The sequence below is a fragment of the Rhipicephalus sanguineus genome, chromosome 2, assembly GCF_013339695.2.
Source record: "Rhipicephalus sanguineus isolate Rsan-2018 chromosome 2, BIME_Rsan_1.4, whole genome shotgun sequence".
Classification (NCBI taxonomy): Eukaryota; Metazoa; Arthropoda; class Arachnida; order Ixodida; family Ixodidae; genus Rhipicephalus; species Rhipicephalus sanguineus.
The window spans coordinates 60,624,217-60,646,102 of record NC_051177.1 but is presented as its reverse complement, the minus strand read 5'-3'; the positions used below and the strand labels follow the sequence as shown (position 1 = coordinate 60,646,102).

Below are 21,886 nucleotides of genomic sequence, written 5' to 3'. Positions count from 1 at the left end.
GGCAATGCAGTGAACGATCTTGAATGTTTCTTCGGGTTGTTCCTTAAAGGCTCAGCTGGTAACGTCCACCCTTCCTTTTTCTAACCTCGCCTGTTCCGCGGTCTTTAGAATTAAAAAGAACGAGAAAAAAAAAGAAACGAAGATACCTTTATGAGTGAGCATGCATTCCTATGTCACTTTACTTACATAGCGATCGTACACATATATGCACGACATGGTTACACACACAGATGCAGCACAGGCACTGCACTTCAGGAAACTAAGTAAGCTGCCTAGTTCAGTCGGCCGATGCAGACTTCATATACCAAATTATTACAGTGAATCAGGCGGCACAAAGAGGAGCACGCCCCAATTCAGCGAACTCACTCATTAATCCATTAATTTCCTTTAACACATGAGGGCCTGTCCTGCCGCCAGCCGCGATTTGCTCCGAACCTCGAATATGAATGGCTGTCCGATCGTATCTTGGAGAACGTTCCATGGGCTCGTGTCAATGAAAGGCGTCCCCACCACCACGCTACTTCAACGAAGACTCTCTTGTCCTACACAAACAATAACGGACGCCTTCGCAGGCCGACCGGAGCACCGTTATCACTGCGCGGAATTAGCGACGTTAAACGCAGCGGACGCATGAAGCGGTGTTCTCTTATAAATCAGGAGAGTACCTACACCCGGGACACTTTGAGGGTTCTCAGCAGGGCGTAAGGATATAGATGGCCTCGACACGGGGGCTGGGTCGCCCGCAGGAAAGTCGTCGCGACAACTCTTCACTGTCGGGAAATAAGGGCTCTACGCGACGGCGACGGTGGCGTGTGCACGACAAAAGCGATCCCGCGCCACCCCGCTGAGCTTTCGTTTAGGGAACGAGGAATGGGGAGAAAAAAGGCGGGCTTTATATATACATACGTGTGGGTCTGCGGGACGCCGCAGAGGGCGCCCAGGGAAAAAGCCCCCCACCACCATTCGCGCCGTCGGGGTTATTGATGGCAGGAGGAATGCTCTTTTTATGCAGACAGGGTCGCGCGCAGGCACTGCGAAGTATTTAGAACGACCAAGCCGAGCGAGAGAGGACGAGGCGATCTTTTTTGAAAGGAGCGCTGCTCGATGTCGGTGCGAGGGCGGCGCAAAGCGATTTCAATAACCCAGTACGAGCCTCTGCGAATAACGAGCTGACGAGAAGAATCGGAAAAGAATAAGACTGGAGGGGGCTTCCTGTATGCAGAAATGTTCTTGCCGGTGCTATGTAGCTTCGGGCACGTAGGTTATCTACATAAATGTAGTTGATAGACGTTAAAGCGCAACGCATTTGGAGATATTTGACTCAATTATCGTTCAGTTGTTTTCTTCAGTTTGTACCTCTACTGTTCCTTCGACGCATTAGTGATAAGTTTGACTGGCATAATCATGCAACTGCGAGTTTTCTGCCAGCAGTGTTGTTGGTGTTGTTGTTGTTATTATTATTATTCGTAGTAGTAGTAGTAGTAGTAGTAGTAGTAGTAGTAGTAGTAGTAGTAGTAGTAGTAGTAGTAGCAGTAGTAGTAGTAGTAGTAGTAGTAGTAGTAGTAGTAGTAGTCGTCGTCGTCGTCGTCGTCGTCGTCGTGGTCATGGCAGCAGTGGTAGTAGTGGTAGCATTCCAGTTTACTCGAGACAACAAAAGATTTCTGTAGTAGTAGTAGTAGTAGTAGTATTTACAAGGAAATGTAAATCGTGTCATTTAGAGAGAGCGACCAGAAGATGTAGCCCGGATATGGCACAAACCAGTGTGTCGCTTCCGAAGTCACCACTATCCAAATTTTTCCCGGCCTTCCGTCCCAGTTATATTTCTTTTTTCTCACCTCGGAGGAAGAACTGAAGGACTGGCGCGACGGCGAAGCCTTAATTAAAGAACGTCTCGTCGAAGCACAAACAATAGAAAAAGAAAGGAACATCAACAAATGAACTGTGGGGCGCCCGGCAGCCTCCAAAAACACCGCAGAGTTTCACGTTCGACAAACCCTCAGACGTTCGCGCAAATTTTAAAAGATACGAGGCTAATGAAGCTAGCAAAGCGCATGCGCGCGAACAAGTATGAGGTTAATTAATCGCGCGCTTTATCAGCGCCGAGCTAATTAGTTGAGTCTATAAACTTGAGCGCGCGGTTTGTGCCTGTCGTTGGGCAAACAGACGCTATACTGGGGTCACTCGTCTATGAAAGCACGTCCAATTAAACTACAAAGGGTATTCCAAGCCTGAGCCATATGCTACGATTAGACATCGAAAGGAACGCCCATGAACTCGTTAATGAAGTTCCTACTTGTTTTCTTTGTAAGAAGTCTACACTTCTTTTCTTTGTAATTTTATTTTTAAGAAGGCGCTCAAGATGAGGCACAACTAGAGAAAGAGTCAAGACACATACCATACTCCCTTCACCCTGCTCCTCGTTTTAAGCCGCACTTTCGATATGAACCAGTATTTTAAGTACGCCCATCCTGCTATTACTATCTCCGCGACCTCTTCTGCACAGCCGCCGAGGTGCTCAGATCCAAATCATGTTGCCTAATTCGACAAGAACTAACAGTTTCCCTCGTTCCAAATGTATCAGCACCACGCGTTTCTCATGCGTTAAAACTACCCGCCCCTTAAATGAAGCGTCACTTTTTACTCGCTTTATACTGTATACGCGACGAATGGTATCACGCTTTCTTACAACATATTGTACGAAAAGTCATAAAAAAAGGATCCTGCTACAAAGTCTGGATAACTTCTACATAGATAATGTGAACGCCGAACTCTTTATTGACTAACATCTAAAAAACTTGAACTTACGACACATTTGCATGTTTACGGGCCGCCATAGAACAAATAATAAAGGCTTTTGAAAGGGTTTTCTTCTTTGAAATAATTTTTTTTAAAGTCTCTAATAAACAGATCCTGGATTTTTTTTTTATAGTACACACGGAAGCGCAAGTCTCCATGAAAGCAAAATCGTCCCCCTTCAATCCTATAAACAATCCTCCAACTCTAAACTTCAATCCTAAAAGGGTTCCACAAAGCTTACCCGGCAGAAAGTGAAAACCCTAACGAGTTCTTTTCATGGATAAAGGCATCAGCACGCCGTATTGCTTTAGAGAGCGACGAAACGCGTTCAAGCGCATCGACGCATCTCTTCTCGACGTCGTAGATGCCGAGAAAAAGAAGGACGAAGTGAAGGCGCCCGAGTGCGTGCGGGTCGGACGCGTCTTCTAGATTGCCAAGTGCTCGCCTCCGTGTTTAGACAGTCATGCTGCTTGACGCACACCACTGTGCCTTGCAGCAGCATAGGGCGTGAAGAACTCTGTCGGGTTAAAACAACGCACCACTGCGGCAGCTGTAAGGCCGACAGACCATTCCTTTTCGGCATGAAGCACTCGGGGTCAGCTGTCCTCTGCTGTCCAGGGTCGTCATTGAAGCTGGCTCGTTAGTGAATCGTCTTTGTACAGGAGCGAACACATTCGATCTGTAGTTGATTTCCTGATTTCTAGACGTGCTGCGCAAGTATAAATAGCAGGAACACAGAAAGGAGCGCAGTTTTGTTTTTGTTTTTGCCATGTGCAATGTTGTCACAAGAAGTATCGTTATGCGTCTTTTTTTTTTTCACGAAGCTTTAGTGGTCATCATATAGGTCTCCTAATCACTGGAGCAGTGTAAACTGTGTACTTTGCGGTAGTGCATGATAATGATTGCGGACTTTCACACAAACATGTTTCACACACAAAAAAAAACTGCGCTCTTTTCAGTGTTCCAACTCTTTCTGCTTGTTCTTTCTTCCCCCTCCCTCCCCCACCACCTTGTGCAGCACGTCTAAAGTTCACGTATGAACCAACTAGACTGCAAGGAATCTTGGCTCCCTGAGTGGCTGAAGTTATATTTTGTTGTAATACCTGTTTGTGACGTCATTTACTCCTAGTTTACGCATATGCCTGTAGGTGGAGCAAACATGAGTCAATAAACGTATATAACTGCGGGCGGGCGTAGTTAGCGCATAAGAGAGAGAGAAAACGAGGAATGGAGTAAGAGGGTGAACGTAGTATGGCGTAAATGTATTTGTAAGCTTGTGTTGGGTTGTTCTATTCACAGCACAGAGACGCCATAAGTTTGTTCGTTGGATCGTCTTATTTTATGAAAGCACGTTCGTTTCTTCTTTGAGCCGTCGCAGCTGAATCCACACTGGCTCGACGGGCAAAGCTGATGCATCCTCCAACCTTCCAAACTCTGCTGCACGGTTCTGAGCGACACAGAAGGGAATAAAAGACAGGAGGAAGTTGGGGAGAGAGGATAAGCGAAAGATCAAGAGCGAAGAGCTTGCTCGGGGCGCGGCTAGGCGCGTTCCTTAAATTGTTCCGGCACGGAGACGCGTGCGCGTCTCCGAAAGAGCCGTGGTGCTAGGCCCGAGATCAAGCGGGCTTTAATAGAGGCACCCCGCCGGAGGAAGGGCGCCGTACGCGCCACTTAAACACACAAAAGAAAAAGAGGATGGAGATATGAAAGCAGTCTGTCGAAAATCTCCTTCCTTCTTTCGTTTGCCGGCTTTCCTTCTTTTTTTTTTATTCTTACGTATACAGTGGTAGGTCGCGCGCCGCAGGACATAGCGACAGGGATGAGGTCCACGGCCACTGCGGCCACGAAACACGAAAAACAATACTACGAGTGAGAGGCAGAATAAAAGAAGCGAAAACGGGCGTCGGCAAAATAGGGCTAGTGGTGCACAGAGCCCGGAGCAATCTGTCACCGCTCCACGTTCGTGACTGTCGCGTGGTTAGTGCCGCAGGGGCACGGGCACGCAAAGACTGACGCGTACACGCTGCTCGCTCGGACGAAAATGTCACCCAGGCTTTATTGGGGCACGAACATATATATGATGCAAGCAGTAACAGGGGGCGCCACGCTCCAGTGGCGGCCTAATCAAAAGGCTGAATTGTGGCGACCTCTACATCTCCCCCCTTGAGAAAGTCTGATGGGAGGATGGAGGACGCCAAACACATCACAATGTCACAAGTTCAAACGGCGCGGCGGAACAACGCGCCGGCCATAACGTGTTCGTGTAACACCATCACTACGGTCCCTGGCTGCTGGGGAATGTTGCAAAGGCTGCCCTTGAGGGAACGCAGGTTCCACGCTGTTGGCAGGCTGAGGTTCCTGAAGGGGAACTTGCTGCAGTGGCGATGGTTGCTGTGCAGCTGTTGGCAGCGATTCCTCACCGGAGGCGGAAGTCACGAAAGGCACTAGGTGACGGCGGTTGCGCTGTAGAACACCACATCGGTCTGTTTCGACCACGTAGCTTCTTGGCCTTTGCCCCGGACTGAGGACCGTAGCTCGCACTTGGTCAGGGCGCACCCACACACGCTGACCCGTTTGGAGAGGTGGCAGGTCTCGAGCTCCGCGATGCCTATTGTAGTCGTCGGTCTGCTTACGCTTGTAGGCTACATCCTGGGCGACGACATCTTTCCTAGGCGGCCAGTTGGGATGTAGCTGGGAGTTTTGCTTCGGGACTCTGGTTCTCAACTGACGTCCCATCAACAGCTGGGCTGGACTGAAGCCATCGACTCCCGGAGTGTCCCGATAACTGAGCAGAGCGAGGTGAGGGTCTTTGGACTTCCGGAACAGGTCCTTGACTGTTCGTACCATCCTCTCTGCCTCTCCGTTTGACTGGGCGTAGTGTGGGCTACTGGTCGTATGGTTGAAGCCATAAGACGTTGCAAATGCCGCAAACTCTTGCGACGAGAATGGTAGGCCGTTGTCCGACCTGACGTCTTGTGGGATTCCGTGGCGTGCGAAGATGCTTTTGAGAGCATCGACGACAGCCCGAGCTGTGGTGCTTCTCAGGGTCACCACCTCGGGAAACCTCGAGTAGTAGTCCACCACCAGGAGGAACGTCTGGCCATTGAGATGGAACAAGTCCATTCCGAGAAATTCCCAGGGACGTCCAGGTAGAGCTGTGGAGACTAGGGGTTCTGCAAGGTTCACCCGGGTGGAAGCGCACTGTTCGCAGTTGGCGACGAGAGAGGCGATGTCTGCTGAGATACCCGGCCACCAAACTGACTCCCGAGCTAGGGCTTTGGTTCTGTTGATGCCCTGATGGCCTTCGTGCAACAGCGTCAAGACCGCTGGCCGAAGAGACGATGGGATGACAATCCGGGGGCCTTTCAGCAGGATACCGTCGCAGACAGAGAGCTCGTCCGCCACGGAGGCATACTTCGACACATGCAGAGGTAGCTTGGTCTTTCGTGGCCAACCTTGCTGGCAGAAGGAGATGAGGGCCTTGCACTCTGCATCGGATTCTTGTGCCTGTCGTACATCTTCAGGGCGGAGTGGCAAGACTTCTGACATGCAGCCGACTACTTGTGCTGCGAAGAGTTCCACCGTGTCTACAGGAGTGGATGCCTTGTGGGTGATACGTGATAAGGCATCTGCTGTTGCTAGCAGTTTTCCTGGCACGTGCAGCATGCGAAACTGGTACTGCATTGTCTTGAGCCGTAGTCTCTGAATACGAGGCGGCAACATGTCCAGTTCCATCTTGCCCAGAAGTGAAACGAGAGGCAGGTGGTCGGTCTCGACGTCGAAGGTGATGCCACGGACAAACTCGTCGAACCTTTGGATAGCCCACGTCGTTGCCAAAGCTTCTTTTTCGGTCTGGCTGTAACGCTGTTCGGTACTCGTCATTGACCTCGAAGCGAATGCGACTGGGCGACGCTCTCCCGAGGGTTGAGTTTGCAGCAATACTGCGCCGAGTCCGAAAGAGCTTGCATCTGCGAATACTGTCGTGGCATACGACGGGTGGTACTTGGCCATGCACCTGTCTGACGTCAAGAGTTCTTTGACCTTCTTGAATGCTGCCTCTTGCTCATGCTGCCACACCCAACTCGCAGACTTGTTCAGCAGGCTCTGATGGGTGCTGTGACGTCCGAGATGTGTGGCAGGAATCTGGCGAGATGATTCACCATTCCAAGCAGTCGTCTAACACCGGCGACGTCTGTGGGAGCTTCCATAGCTTTGACCGCTTCAACCTTGCTTGGATCCGGCCTGATACCCTTAGCTGAGACGAGAACTCCGAGGAAGGAGACCTCAGATACCCCAAAACGACACTTGTCCTCGTTCAACGTGATGCCTGCGTTTGCAAGGCGAGATAGCACCTGGCTCAGTCTGGCGTCATGCTCCTGGCGGGTGCGTCCAAAAACCAGAATGTCATCTATCATGTTGGCGACCCCTTCTTGGCCCTCCAGGATTCTTGCCATCTGTTTCTGGAAGTACTCGGGAGCGGAGGTGATGCCAAAGGGGAGCCGGCAAAAGCAGTATCGGCCATATGGGGTGATGAATGTCGTCAGCTCTTGGGAATCGGCAGAAAGCTTCACCTGGTGGAAGCTTGCGGTCGCATCCAGCCTTGAAAAAACTGTTGCGTCACCGAGGAGGCCAAGGACTTGCTCAACCGTTGGCAAAATATGCCGTTCACGGAGGACGACTTTGTTGAGTTGAGTCAAGTCGACGCATAGCCGGTAGGAACCATCGTCTTTCCTGACGACAACGAGGCCAGAGCACCATGGAGTTGGCTTGTCGATCCTGCGGATCACTCCCGCGCTTTCCAATTTGTCCAGCTCGCGGCGGACGACCTCGAGCAGCGGGATGGGGATCCTGCGGGGGACGCTTAGCGAGAAGGGCACGGCATCGGGTTTCAGCCGAATAACGTATTCGTCCTTGAGAGTGCCCAATCCTTTGAAGAGCTCGGCGTGCAGCGTTGCTTTGGGAGTCTTGAGTTCGTCAAGAAATTTCACAACTTTCAGGGCTTGGAGCGCTGGCAGTCCTAGAAGAGGCACAGTGAGTGACTGGATTACGTATAGGCGCTGGCAGCTTGTTTTTCCTTGCCACCGAAGTCGTGCCAGATACGAGCCTAGCACGCGAAGTGGCTGTCCTCCAGGGCCAGTGAGCAGACTGTCGACTTTGTCGAGCTTGGCAGGCAGCGTAGGGAAGTCGCTGGGTACAGCAGATACTTCGGCGCCGGAGTCGACTTTGAACTGCGCTGTGTAGTTGTCAACGGTCACGTCGACGAACTTTGCAGCGGCAGGAGTGCCGACGGCATGCAGGTGAACGGAGCCGAGCTTGTTCTGCTGGTGCTTCCGCGAGCGGCAAACTTCAGCGAAGTGGCCTTTCTTTTTGCAGAAGTAGCAGGCGGAGCGTCGAGCCGGGCAGTCCGAACGTCGGTGAGGCGCGCGGCCGCAGAATTCACACGTGGACGGCTCGCGAGAGCGCTCGGCTGGCGGCTGCGACGTAGTAGGCTTAGCTCCGGAGCGGCGACGAGAGGCGAACTTGCTGGCTTTCGCGGCGTCGAGGTTGAGCTCGCGTGCGTGCTCGGTGCGGTTCTGGGTCAACTCCTTCTCTTTGTCGGCGTCTTCGGACTGACGGGCCTGTGTCCATGCCTCCTTGAGCGTCAGCTTCGCGTTTCGGCACAGCTGATCCGAGAGGCGAGAGTCGCGGAGGCCGACGACGAACCGGTCGCGTACAAGCCTTTCCTCGACAGCAGCTGACGGGTAGTTGCAGCGCTTCGCCATCCTGCACAGTTCCGCGTAGTACGTGTCGACGCTTTCGCCGGGTAGCTGAACACGCCTGTGGAACCGCGACGACTCGTAGAGCTCGTTGGCCGGGTGCACGAAGTGCTCAGTGAAGCGGGCGGCAACAACTTGGTACGAGGCGAGCGACTCGGCGTCGAGCGAGAACGTCTCGAGGAGCGGACGTGCCTCCGGGCCCATGCAGTACAGTAGCGAGCGTACCTGCACGTCTTCCGACGCTTTTGTCAGTCCTGAAACCGCGGTGAAGTCTTCGTAGCGGCTGAGCCATGTCGACCATGTTGCCGAGTTCGCGAAGTCGAACGGTGCCGGTGGATGAAGGTTGACGCCGTACAGTTTCGGCGGCTCGCCTGTCTCGAGGTCCATCGTGCTGCCGTTCCGTCGTGGTAAGGCCTAGGGCTGGCGGGCGTTATTCCTACGCTCCGAACTTGCTGTCACGCGATGTCATCCCACTTCTGACACCATGTCGCGTGGTTAGTGCCGCAGGGGCACGGGCACGCAAAGACTGACGCGTACACGCTGCTCGCTCGGACGAAAATGTCACCCAGGCTTTATTGGGGCACGAACATATATATGATGCAAGCAGTAACAGGGGGCGCCACGCTCCAGTGGCGGCCTAATCAAAAGGCTGAATTGTGGCGACCTCTACAGTGACGTCGCCCTCGTGAGGGCCCGTAGCGCTAGTATTACACTCTCACGCCTATAGACCTCCTCCCCGGCAACCTCCCGTCCTCCGCGACGTTTCTTTTTTTCCAGCCCGTTTATCCACGCCGCGTGGCCGTGTCCACGAGGCTTTCAACAACCTTCGAACGGTGCAGTGTCGTTGCTAGAATTGCAACTGTATATACAGGGTGCTACAGCTGTCTATCGCCCGCGTGGCATTTTACGTGACCCTTGAGTTATAGCCGCCGAAAAGGCCACTGCTTTTTTTTATTCCTGGAGAGCCGTAAAAGAGCTGCTGATCGATGAGCATTTTAACGTCGGTTCATGGCTGAGCGCAACCGAGCAGACGTAGTTGCGTAGTTGTGGGCGTTTCGTAGCCCCAAGGAAACGGACTGTGCGAAACAGAGGGCGTTTTTTGAAAACAGCGAAAGGACGTTAGCTGTCACCCGCTGGCTTTTTCGTTTTGAGTAGATGGGTTTGAGAAAGAAAATACAGATAAATAATAATCGACGTTTTGGGAACGTCTGGCTTCTTTCCGCACGAAAAGAAAACGAAGAAAAAAAAGCGAGACTGATGGAATCGCGAGAATTGTTTACTTTAGGTGTGGACACAGTTCACCGGGAACGGGCAAATGGCACACTGAGCAAAGTAATAAACCAACGCGCCCCACCTAGTACATAAAGTAAGAGCGTAAGCGCCCGTACAGCGCCGGAAGGTAATCTCAAAGACAAACGAATCTGCTTGGGGGGCAAACATCCTGAAAGATCTGTTCCCGCGCAGAACATATTTTGTCATACAAGTAGGGACAACAGAGCTCGTCTCATTTGCCTAGTGGGCGAGAGCGGTAAAACCTGTACGACAGTTGACTCTGTTCATATCGGTGTTTTTAAGAATGCGAGATGCTCTTCGTTTTGAAGCCGCCCCTCTACATTGTGTGGCCGGCAGAATACGAAGCGGACGTGTTCCACAAGCCGCCCCTCTCTTTTCCATTTTCCCCCATCAGTGGCATTCCCGAGCCTCTAATCTGCAGACGTCTGTTAGTCAATTGTTATACAATCACCCAATAATGGAGCGGCAGGAATACCATAGGCACTTTAGCGAAATCTCACAGTGTCCCTTATGCATTCGCCTAATACTACTCCAATGCGAAAGCCACCTTCTTTTTCGTCTCAGTCGGTGTATTGATCCTGCCTCGCCCCCCTCCGAAAGCTTTTTACACCTAACGTGGTTTTTGCACTACCTCCAAGATCGGAGGCATTGCAAGCTTTCTGCACGTCACCTGGTTTTGCATTGCCTCCGGGATCGGCCCACCTTTGAACAAGCGACGACGTCATGTGATGACGTAGCCATGCCACGTTATGTGAGGTTATAATGACATCACGATTACATCACAAATACCGACGATCTGTGACGTCGTGATGTCGTCATATGGTGCCGCCATCGCGTGACGATTTTTTGCATCACTCGTGTTGATTGACGCCGCCGACAGTCAATTTTTGCGTTTGATGCGGCGTCTAAGGCTTTCGCCTTAATAACACTCGACGGTTTCGATGCAAGCCGGTTCACAGAATGATTGCGCGCGGCCTGAGAAGCCTCTTCCTAGCAATGTACACAGCCGAGCGGGGAAGCCAAGCGTAGAGCACGGTAGTTCGACGACGCCTCGGGTGCCTTCGGGAAAATGCGTCCAACGATACATGTACCTTAGCAGAAGTATGAACGAGGAACAGAAAGAGAAGCGCACAATAGGCAGTTGTTAACCCTGCAATACACGTAGTTCGGTAAGCGATCAATGGGTCCCGAGCAATGGACAACTGAGCTAAAATTTGCAATCTGAATAAGAGTAACGGTTCTCTTTGCATGTTGCTTTGCTTTAGCTGCGTTAACCAACAGCCTACTAGAGCTGCGATCTCGAAGCGTACAGTTCAGATCAGTTCAGTTCGCTCGAGTGCCTACCGTCATCTTGTGCTATCCCTCGCCCTTCATTATTTTCGAAGTGATATAATACCCCTGACAACTTGGCCACTCTAAAGTCCTTTAGAAAAGGGGACATCTTCCGGAAAGGCGTTCGAGCGCAGTGACACACGACAAAGGAGTAACTCCCTTCCAGAAACGATCCTTTTCGGAAAGGCAGATCGCGCATCTACTTTTCGGCCAGGAAGGGAGTACTCTCGCACACAGTGTGCAGAATTTATTAATAAAAGAAAACATGTTGCAACACTAAGGTGCCTAGTGACTTTTTTTTTGCGAGCGAAAATGTTTTAATTTTCAGCAGTAGAACGATTTGTCGAAAAGTGAACGTTTATACTTTATAGCTATACATACTCTCAAACGCCTGCACCACATCACTAGAAAACCGCCATGCCACCATTCTAGTGTTGGCAGTGACTGGCATTTGTTGTGTCGGCGAGATAAGAATGATGGAGTCTGCTGAATCGGCGCCGTCAACCAAAGCCGTGAAAAAACGGCGGGTCCAGTGGACGGAAAAGGCGACCTGGGCGCTCATAAAGTCTTGGGAAGTAACTTGGACGCCCTGCGAGGGCAAAAGCACAACGGTGTTGTGTACCAAAGGATCGCCGAGAGCCTCACCGATGCCGGTATTCCCCGTACACGTGCGCAAGTGCACGCCAAGATTGACAACTTGACACAAACGTTGCTTGCACAAACAGCGCCATTTTTTTCTGCAGCGTTTTTCTGAGGAACCACTTAAAGCAGTTGTCCGGTGCCGTGTGTCATCGGCACAACTCCTTTCTGCAAATGGTCCCTTTAGGCGACAAAAGGGGTTTACCTCAAAGTACTTTACTATTGCCCGTGTGTCAGGGGTATAAAACTTTTATTCTTACTTGTTTGGTGTTGACAATTTTTTTTATTTATACTCCTATATGTAAAACATGGGTAGGTAGGTTACGTTAAAGCCGCCTATCCCGTCATCGTTATGTTAATATTAAAAAAACACTAAAGCAAGAAAAACAAGAAAGAGAAAAAGAATAAGAACAGAAAAAGAAATAATCAGAAATCTATGCGCACATACAATCTCTGGCGTATAAAGAATACCTCTAAGGGCAAAGTCCAACACACAGGGTGGTCACACAAGTTACCGCGGCTAGAGTCAGTACAGATATTTTTACATGCACTTACATATAACATCACTATGGCGTATGCTCATTAACAACACAACATGATGATGAGAAGTAACAATGAGAATTACAGACAGCTCATTAAATTTGTGTCCATTAAAAAAATCACGAAGAGCGCTCACTGCGCATCTTTGATTGTGAGGAAATTGACGCTGAAATGTCACCAGTCTCGTTTTCATGAGTTTGCAGCGCATGCAAGCACGTAGGTGCTGAAAGAGAGGCGAGAGAGTGAAGTAAGGAAGGCAAAGAGGGACGCACACGAGCGCTGCGAACTCTTGAAAGATGGTTTAACAAAACTTGAAATTCGGCGAGATGGCGCATAGCTGATGGGAAACTTTTTGCGCAAAAACAGGACAATTCACCAGTCCTGTCTCTCTCGTTCTGGTGAATTCTCCTGTTTTTGCGCATAAAGTGTCCCATCAAGAACTCTCGAAAATGTACATTTACTAATTCGCCCACATCGCCGTTCTTCGTCACCAGTTGCGTGTATTTTTTGGCAAGAGTGAACCTTGAACCGGAAGATTAACCTCGATTCCTGGCGTACTGCGTCAGTATATGTCCTTGACTTTTAGCAAGCCTTAAAGGAGGTTTTGTTATATAGTAAAGTGGTGGTGTCGCTAACTGTTGTTTCGTGCGAATTCTTTAGTAACTCCCCAGGCCGGCGTGCGCGCGCAGCTGCCGTGACAACGCGTTAATTCTTTAATAGCGCGCGAGACAGGCACGGTCACAAAAATAAAGCCCGTGAGGCCCAGTTTCGGGCCCCCGTGGAATGGGCGTTTCCCACCTTGCACGCCGGGCCACGCGAAGGCAATATTCAGCGCAGGCACACCCACGTCGAATGGTTTCCCGGCGTGCGGTCTCCCTCGTCGGCAGACTCAGCACGCCGCCCGGGGCCGTCAATTCGCGTGACAGAAAACAGGTGCCTTCTTCGATGACGCAACGTTGTGTGCGGCCTTGAATGAAGTCCTCCTCCCCTCCCTTCTTAAGCCACTTTCACTTTCACGCTGTCTGGATGGGTTCGCGAAGCAGGTAACTAAAAAGGCAGGCGAGTGAGTGAGAACTACACGAAAAAAAAATACCTTGCAAATGACGTCATACTACGTACAGAGAATGATCGATAGTTGCAGATGTTTGGGCTATATAATGTACACGTATGTGTCCTGCAAGTCGGGAAGTTTGTGCGCCGCCTCTCGTCTGCCACCTCCCCCCCCGCCTTTTTTTGTATGTATACTTTTATTGCTTGATGTTTCGACACTGGTGCATTAATAAAGTTCAAGGTGTCTTCTTAGAAAAAACATTTATGTCCCGTTAAAACGACAAACTGGCAAAGAAAGGAACGTATTGACGAAGATACGGGCGCCATGGCCTTCTATAGTATATCGTGTTCGTTTATGCGCATTTTGTAAGGCCGAGAGAGAGAGAGACAATAAACTTTATTTGGCTCTGGAGCTGTTCTGCAGAGCGCTTTTCTGCAGAACGCCTGTGGATGGGTCCCCAGTCCAGGACTCCCGCGGCCTTTGCTGCCCGTCTGGCGCGTTCAACCAGCCAGATCTGGTCGTCCGCTTCCCGGCTGGACAGCGCAGCCTCCCACTGCTCCGGCGTGGTGTTGTGTATGATGGGTACTGCCGTTATATTCTGGCATGCCCATGTTGTGTACGTCTGGGAACGTGTACCCTGTGATTTTTGCATAAACGGTGCAGTGTAACGAAGCGGGAATTTCATTTCATTTCATTTATTTACCACTTCACAGAGCTTCGGGCATGGGAAGGAAAAGCTCAGGAGAGCTTGACTAGGCTTCCCCGCCTGTTATGATTCAGCGTCACGCAGTACGTTAAAAGATAGAGAAAGAAAACTCTTCACTGAAATATCGATAGTTCTGCCCACTCAATAACCTCGCTTCCCTGTCTGCGCAGGTGACGCTGTCCAGTGCTACATATGCAGTTGGTCCCCGAGGAACCAGGCCAATCGGACAGACTTCTGCACGCACGCAAACTTCAATCCGGAAAAGAACTTCGCCCACGAATGTTCCCAGGGATGCGAGTTCTTCTCCCAGAACGACCTGAACGGTGAGAATTGTAGAGACGACAACCCACGCCTGCGTCGAGATGTGGGCGTGGCAGCACCACCGAATGCTCTAGTTTTGGTTAGGCACTCGTTTGCTCAGGCTTGCCTCGTTCTGTGTTCTGAGTGGTGAAATAGTGTCGACTGACGTTCCGTCTATTTATATGCACGATTTCTTTTTCAGTTTATCACTGAGGGCGTTCAAAATATTTGTCTTTATATATGCACCAGGCCCGTAGCCAGCCCCCCCCCCCCCCGAAATTTTTATGATACATGGTGTTTTACCAAAAATAAATAATGAAAATAAGCGATTTTCTCAAATAGTCAAGGTTTCCGGCAAGTGCCCCCCCCCCCCCGAAAAAAATTCCTGGCTACGGGCCTGATATGCACCTGTGTGGTTCGTCTTTTCCGGACTAATGTACAAAACATACAGCTCAGGCAAAGACTACTTGCACTGTGTTATATATCCGACGTTGCGCTGTGTGCAACATTTAGTGAAAAAATTTTTCAGTTACATTTTTCATTGCTTTTTTCGTTTTATATGCTACGTGACAAGAACCAGGCGGGGTCACCTAAAGCCTCCAACCGCTCCTATTTTATCACGTCAGCAAATGTAGTATAACTTGTTCGCGTACCGATTCCAGGTATGCGAACAGTTGTACTATATTTATAGTATAATATAGTTATACTGTATTATACTATATACGACGGCAGCGCCGCGAGTTGACATCAACAAGAAGTGTAAAGAAAGCCGAAATAACTTACTGTCCCGTTCAAGCATAATAACGAAGATGTGTGCCTTCAAAATACGACGTGTCCTTGATAGTGGTAGCACGTGCGAAAGCCGATGAACCCTCAGTTATCTCGCACGAAGAGCAACTGTCATGCTTAAACATTTATCTCTCCCGATCGCGCTCGTGTCAATTAATGACGGTATGCCTTCATTCTAGCATGCGCAGATAAGCTTTGTGTCTGCCTCCTTTTCAGCCAGCAGGGCAACCTTTCGATTGACGGCCGGTACTTATGTTACCGTTTTTTTTTTTTTTGCTCCTTACGTTTGTTAGTGTTAGCACGCCTTTAATAACACGGATGTGGTCACGCCCTTCTAAACGAAAATGTGCCTTGACAGCCTCATGAGCTTTTCTTATGGACAGTAAGTAATGCGACCACAGTATTTTGTCTGAACTCTATGTGTATTGTGCGTTTGTTGAAATGATCTCATGAAGAGAACCTATGTGTGTTTCTCTCATCGAAAGAGGTGAAAAATTCGTGAACACGGAGTGTCGCTAGAGCCAACGTTTCGACAAGCGGCCTTCTCTTCGTCAGGGCTCCAACTCAGTTGCAACCTTGAAGAAGAGGAGAGCGCTTGTCGAAACGTCGGCACCAGTGACACCCCGTGTTCACGAATTTTCCACGTATTCAAGCTTACATCTTCTGCCGAACTTCTGCCTGACTTGGATTTCTCTCATGGCAGTGTTTCAGTGAACTTTTACATGAACTTTGACGCGTTCGTATATTGAACGCTTCGCTTGGTTTTTGTTTTCTTTCTTTATAAGTTTTGCAGACTTAGTATGTCGGTTGTTCGCGCGAAGTGCGTTTGTATATATATATATATATATATATATATATATATATATATATATATATATATATATATATATATATATATATATATATATATATATATATATATATATATATATATGGCGAAATTGTCTCTCGAGACATTTTAACTTACTAGGATAGCTGACTAACGCAGCTGACCTTCTCACATGCGTGCAACTATGAAACAACGACAAACGAAATCACTTCGTCGCGCAGGTGACTTCGAGCACGTCCGGCGCAACTGCGCGCCCAGCAACCCTCCACACAAGGGTTGCCTGACCGAAACGAGCCGGGCTTGGACCACGGTGCGCTGTATCTGCGACTCGGACTACTGCAACGCGGCGCCCCAGCAGCATCGGACGACGGCCGCGCTTCTGCTGCTGCCTCTGCTGCTCGCAGCTGCCTCCAGAATGCCCACCTGAACGCGTCCTCGATGTTTCCTCCACCTGAAGATTGGGGGCGCCCGTGTTTGAGGAAAAAAAAAAATAAGGAAACGCCGGTTCTCTCTGCTCGTAGTCAGCCATGCGGGCACCGATAAAAGCTCGAGACTATGTGTGTGTGTGTGTGTGTGCCAGCCCAGTGGGAGCTGCGAATCGACTAATCGAGGCTTCTTGATTTGCTGTAAATAGATTACGTCTCACTTATTACGCCAGTGCCAGCCCAACCGTACCCAAAGGCAAAAGCGGAGCCACTCAGCCATGCCCCCATTCGTGACTCTATTGACTCCCGAAATTTCGAGATTGGAGCGACGTGTCTAAATACTGAATTCGCGAATTCTACGGTTACTTCTGCGCTGCGAAGGAAAATCAGTGAGCGGTTGACATACGCGGACTGATTCCCTACAATTCACCGCTGTCAAATTTTTCATCTTGACTGCTCTATCTTTTGAGAAATAAATTACGGGCTCTTACTAGTGAAAACAGAGATATGAGTATGAGGCACGCCTTAACGGAGGACTACGTATTAATGTTCAACACTTGGGCTTACTTAACGTGATCCTATATCTTATAGCACACAGATCGCATAAACCGTACGAAAATCCATTGCTGCTACGAGACGTTGCCCTGGGAAAGAAGAAAAAAATACGTATTATCCCGAAAAACAAATTACGTAGACCAAGATCGGCAAGGTTCCATTGTATATGGGAGGGAACCACATTTGTTATTGCTGACAAATTCCAGGCAAACGATACCAAAATAACTTCAAAGCTCGCCGGTGGGCGCTGTTGTTCACGCATGTGTTCGCGAAGGGCTCTGCTCTTGCCTTTGCTTTTGCGGTGTTGTATGTCTTATATCGCGCTTCAGGGTCAATTTCTGCAGGAACAGCGCTAAGTTATAAATAACGTATGTTTTTAGTATCTGTTCGTTTTGTGACGTGTATACTGAGGCGACAGCTTATACTTGTCTTTCTCGTCGTTATTCTATTTGTGTCCCTCGTGGAACGCAGGATTCGTAGCCTTGTTGTCTTTCATTGTGCGGTTTGATTTTGCAGGTATCACGCTTACGGGTGTGCAGTGTGGACCGCTGCGGACGCATGCAGGTTACCCTCTGTTTGAACACATTTGTTGTTGATACTGTCGTCATCTGTGAAGCAGCTGCTACGCTTGAACTTCGGAGCCTTTGCGTCCGTATATACCCACAGAAAAACGTGCACGATTCTTAGCATTGCGTGGCTTCCTTAGAACTTATAAGAGTTACCGGAATAACTTATAAGACAATCGAAGAAACTGTCACTTTTTCCTTTCGTGTGTTTACTGCCATGGGGTTTCACTTTAGAAACAACACGTGCTTGATGGGTATGACGGTACACCCGGCAGCAAAAGTTTACGGGACGTGGGCTTCACTGCAAATGCGAATTTTTCGCGCTGCTGGCGCATAACGCTTCTAATCTAGCAGGTTACTACAGGCTGAAATATTTGATTGGAGGTTATGTTCCCAGAAAAAGTGGTAACGTATATCTTTCTCGAAAATATCACGTCCCGCAAACTTTTGCCGGAGGGTGCATCTTTGCGAGCACAATTCAAAAGCAATCATATATTAGTAGCAAGCATAGCTGCACGGGTGACCAACAAAGTGTTGTGTCTAAGATTGGATGAAAGCGTTGACCCTCGTTTCACGATGCACTGTTTAGCGCTTCGTTTCCGTGTTTCTGTGTTCCTCTGCTTTGTTTCAATGTACACAAGGCTGTGTCTACAATTAATTATCGAAACTGCAAACACTTTCTTCTGAGCGAGAAAAGTCAACGCAAGCTTTTATTTTTGATCAGGTGGCCATAACTACCGTTTATCACCTTCTTGTTCGATTCAAATGTCACTGTACCGCAGCCCCCGGTTCTTGAGCATTCGCTTGTGCTGCTTCCCAGTTTTTACGCGTAATATTACTCCGCAAAGCCAGCTGATCCTCCAGAAATGAAACAGGACAACGACACTACACAAGCTGTTAACTCTACATAATTGTTTTAAGGGCAAGTACGTTAACGAGGTGCGCACTGCTGAATATTGTCGCTGCGCGATTTAACGTTTATATAGAACACGAGGTGAATAGCGCACTTCGCCAGCATATACCGTGAAAAACTAATCCTCAAGCGTGGGCGTCTTGAATCTCTTCTCATTGTATAGTTTAGTACTTTATCGTCTAAAAAAAACAATTAATGTGCTTTACTGCCAAAAACTGCCGCGGGTGTTTTCTCAAGCAAGTGCTTGCACTGTTACAGTTTCTGTACACCGCCACTTTCTCGAAGGTAAGAGCACGTGCTAAACGTACGCGCTGGTTCACGTAGAAGCTATGTCGTGCGGGTTTACAGCGCCATTCTCTGTCGTTTCGTGGGTATCACACCAGTCTCCGCGTAACAAGTGTAACGGTGTCTCGTCGCCAGCACCTTGCCTACTTATCCGTAAACTGCAGTGTATATAATGACTTCCCGCACCTGCGCCTATTGCTACGTTGTGGTTACAGGGTTACGGTTTTGCAGTCCACGTCTAATGCAGAAAGCATGTACAGTCCTTAGTGTAAGGAGAATGGTGAACACGCAAAACTTCTTGGCGTTGGTACATTCTTGAGCATCTTGAAAACAACAACAAAAAAGAAAAAAAAAACCGGCACGGACGAGACAAGATTAAAGGATTTTTGCGCTGTTTCCAAGATATTCAAGAACTGTTGCCAGCTAGCCGAGTTGTCGATTCCTCTGCGTCAGTGCATCTGATTCAAGAGTATTGCAAACATACCAAGTATTATTGAACGTGTTTCGCGCGAGAAACATGTCTGTAATACAGAATGTGTTCTCCTTTATGGCAGGATGCTCCTCAAGTCGAAAGTCTCCACAGATTATAGTTTGCTTGTGCCACAGTAACGATTCGTTGTCGCTGAGAAAACACACTTTGTTCTTTTAATGAATCGCTTAAATCAAGATCTCTCACCGATGACAACACATTTAAGTAGAGCTATTAAGCAGCAGCAAACAAAATGTGTAAATCGTCCTAAGCACATGCGAACAAGAAATGCTGACTAAGCGTGCAAGCTGAAACCGCCGTGGGCTTTGTACAGTCCTTCAAGACCAAAAAAAAAAAAACAGCGCAGTAAGTAGGGCAAGGCACAGTGGACACCTCTTGTCCCGTTTCTCGCACTGTTTTCGTTCACGTGCCACCTAGCCCAGTATCAAGTACCGACTAGCCCAACAACAAGCTCTCCTGCTGACCGTGATGTAATGCAGGCCTTTCACAAGCCCTTACCGTAGACTTAGGTACACCTTCCAGATGACTTTAGCGCATATTTTTTTAATAACCGGCGCAGCATTTTTTAACCCGTAGTTGCTTTCCAAAGTGCGCATTGCAGTTGCCAAACATTACGTTGCGCATTGCAGTTGCCAAACATTACGTAATTTCTCATAGAGACAGGGTACACTTTTTGTCCCTCCTAGTTATTGGTTAGGATATCAATATACACAGTAATCAGAACTGATCTTAGCAGCAGTTAGATAGTCTATAATCCTCTTACTTAACAAAGGTCATTACAGCTTTCGCAGATACGTCAAGCGCGCGTAATCAGTCCTATGCTCCCCATAAAGAAAAAAATACAGTTGTACTCAGTGTTGCTAAGCAACGTAGCTTTGAGTACGCTTGAAGGATCGTTGTCGTCCCACCGAATTCTTCACGCATGGTAACGATGGTATGGCATACCAGACCACGAGGTCCAGTAAGGTATTTCCACACATTGATAACGTCCAAACCATGTAATGTAGATAGAGTTTATTACGAATATATGGGTTCGATGGAGAACTCATGTTACAAAAGAAAAAAATATCCCGCGGACTGGTCGAGGCATTGTTGAGAGGAATACAGGTGGGCACCTCCATTATCCTAAGCCTCAGGACTAGCGTTAGCTTAATAAAAAATAGAAACACAGTTATGTTACGCTGCCTACCGATGCCTACAAATTAACGACAGTATCTCTCTCTCTCTCTCTCGATAAAGTCATTTGAAATGCTTGACGCACCTAGCAAATTTAAAAATTGACACTCGTTTTTCACTTATCGGTTGTAATACATTTACGCAACAAGCCTTAATTGCGCATCTTAGAACGTCATAAAAGCACACTCATTTGCAACGCAAACTTCCGAAAACGTTGGAGGCATAGTCGACATGCGCATGCTGCTGCGTGCTATTTTTAGTCTTGCTCAAAAGCCTACACCGCCAACACCCACTCTGCCTTGCGCATAGAAAAAATGGAGTAACACAAAACAGCCACTGAAGTACATGACTACATATTTACAGACAGCTTGAGACCACTTTCAGCGCTGGGAGAAATGTATTAACGCCACGTATACCGCCGTATACGTTGTTACGCCAGTGATTACGGCTGCTGCGATTCCAGCCTGCAGAACGACACTCAAGTTCTGATGGTGTGAAGGTGAACAATACATTTTTCAAAACGGGCCTCATTTGTAGATGTTTCAGTTATTTAAAATTGAAGGGAAAAGGGGAATGCTTTGTTTGCAGCCGGTTTCTGCGTGCCCCACACATTGTGACTAGAATTCTGCCGTCGATTATCGTAACGCTGTGTAGCACAATTGTCGTGTTGTGATATACGTTTGTACCGTTGAGTACTTGTCTATGCTTGCCGTACTGCCCAAAATTGGTGTTATTGTCGTAGCCTGCTCTGCATGTACGGGTCGACGCGCGCGTCCCATTGAAATGTTTGTAAGCTAGTTGTACGGGTTGTGTACATTCGTTGTGTTACCTTCCGTGTTTCCCCGCGATCTTCGCGGATGCCCACCAACTCGCCTGAGACAAACGTTTACGTGTATATCAACGCTTAGCGTTCATTGTCCGGGGGTACCTTCTGCTGCCTGACTTAAGAAAGGCTTGCGATCGACCGTACCTTTCTTTCTTTTCCTTCAATAAAGCCTGGATATTGACGCACACTGAAATGTACTGCTTTTGCTTTTGAGCATTGTCTCTCGTTTGCCATCATGGCGTGAAGCTATTCAAAATGGAGCGTATATAAGAATATTATGATGGGAATGGATGTTTCTGATTTCAAGCCTATAGCCACAATGCAAAGCAATGATCGAACCAAGAAGATGGCTGTGCTACACGTGTTTTTGTGCGTGAGTTTGTATATGTGCATGTATATATACACATGCAGAATTGAAAAAATTTTGGGCGGGGGGGGGGGGGGAGTCTTCAACCTTTCCCCCGCCACCCCTCCGAATTGGCTGCACAATGGCGGGCTCATTTTCCCGCGAACCGAACGAATTTTCCGGCTGCAGAAGCGCTGCCCACACCTCTGTCTTCCTCACGCCCAGTTGACAAGCATTGGACCGTGGACGCATATAAAACGCAAAAATACCAGC

The 21,886-nt window shown here is 48.7% G+C and overlaps 1 protein-coding gene across 1 annotated transcript in view; it reads left to right on the top strand.

Moving 5' to 3' along the window:
* LOC119383089 (uncharacterized) overlaps positions 1-21,460 on the top strand; it is an 87,155-nt gene extending 65,695 nt beyond the window's left edge. The window contains exons 3-4 of the mRNA XM_037651081.2: positions 14,284-14,436; positions 16,253-21,460. Of these exons, the coding sequence (XP_037507009.1) occupies positions 14,284-14,436; positions 16,253-16,458 (359 nt within the window). The 3' untranslated portion in view covers positions 16,459-21,460. The remainder of the gene's footprint in view (positions 1-14,283; positions 14,437-16,252) is intronic.
* Positions 21,461-21,886: the final 426 nt, after the last annotated feature.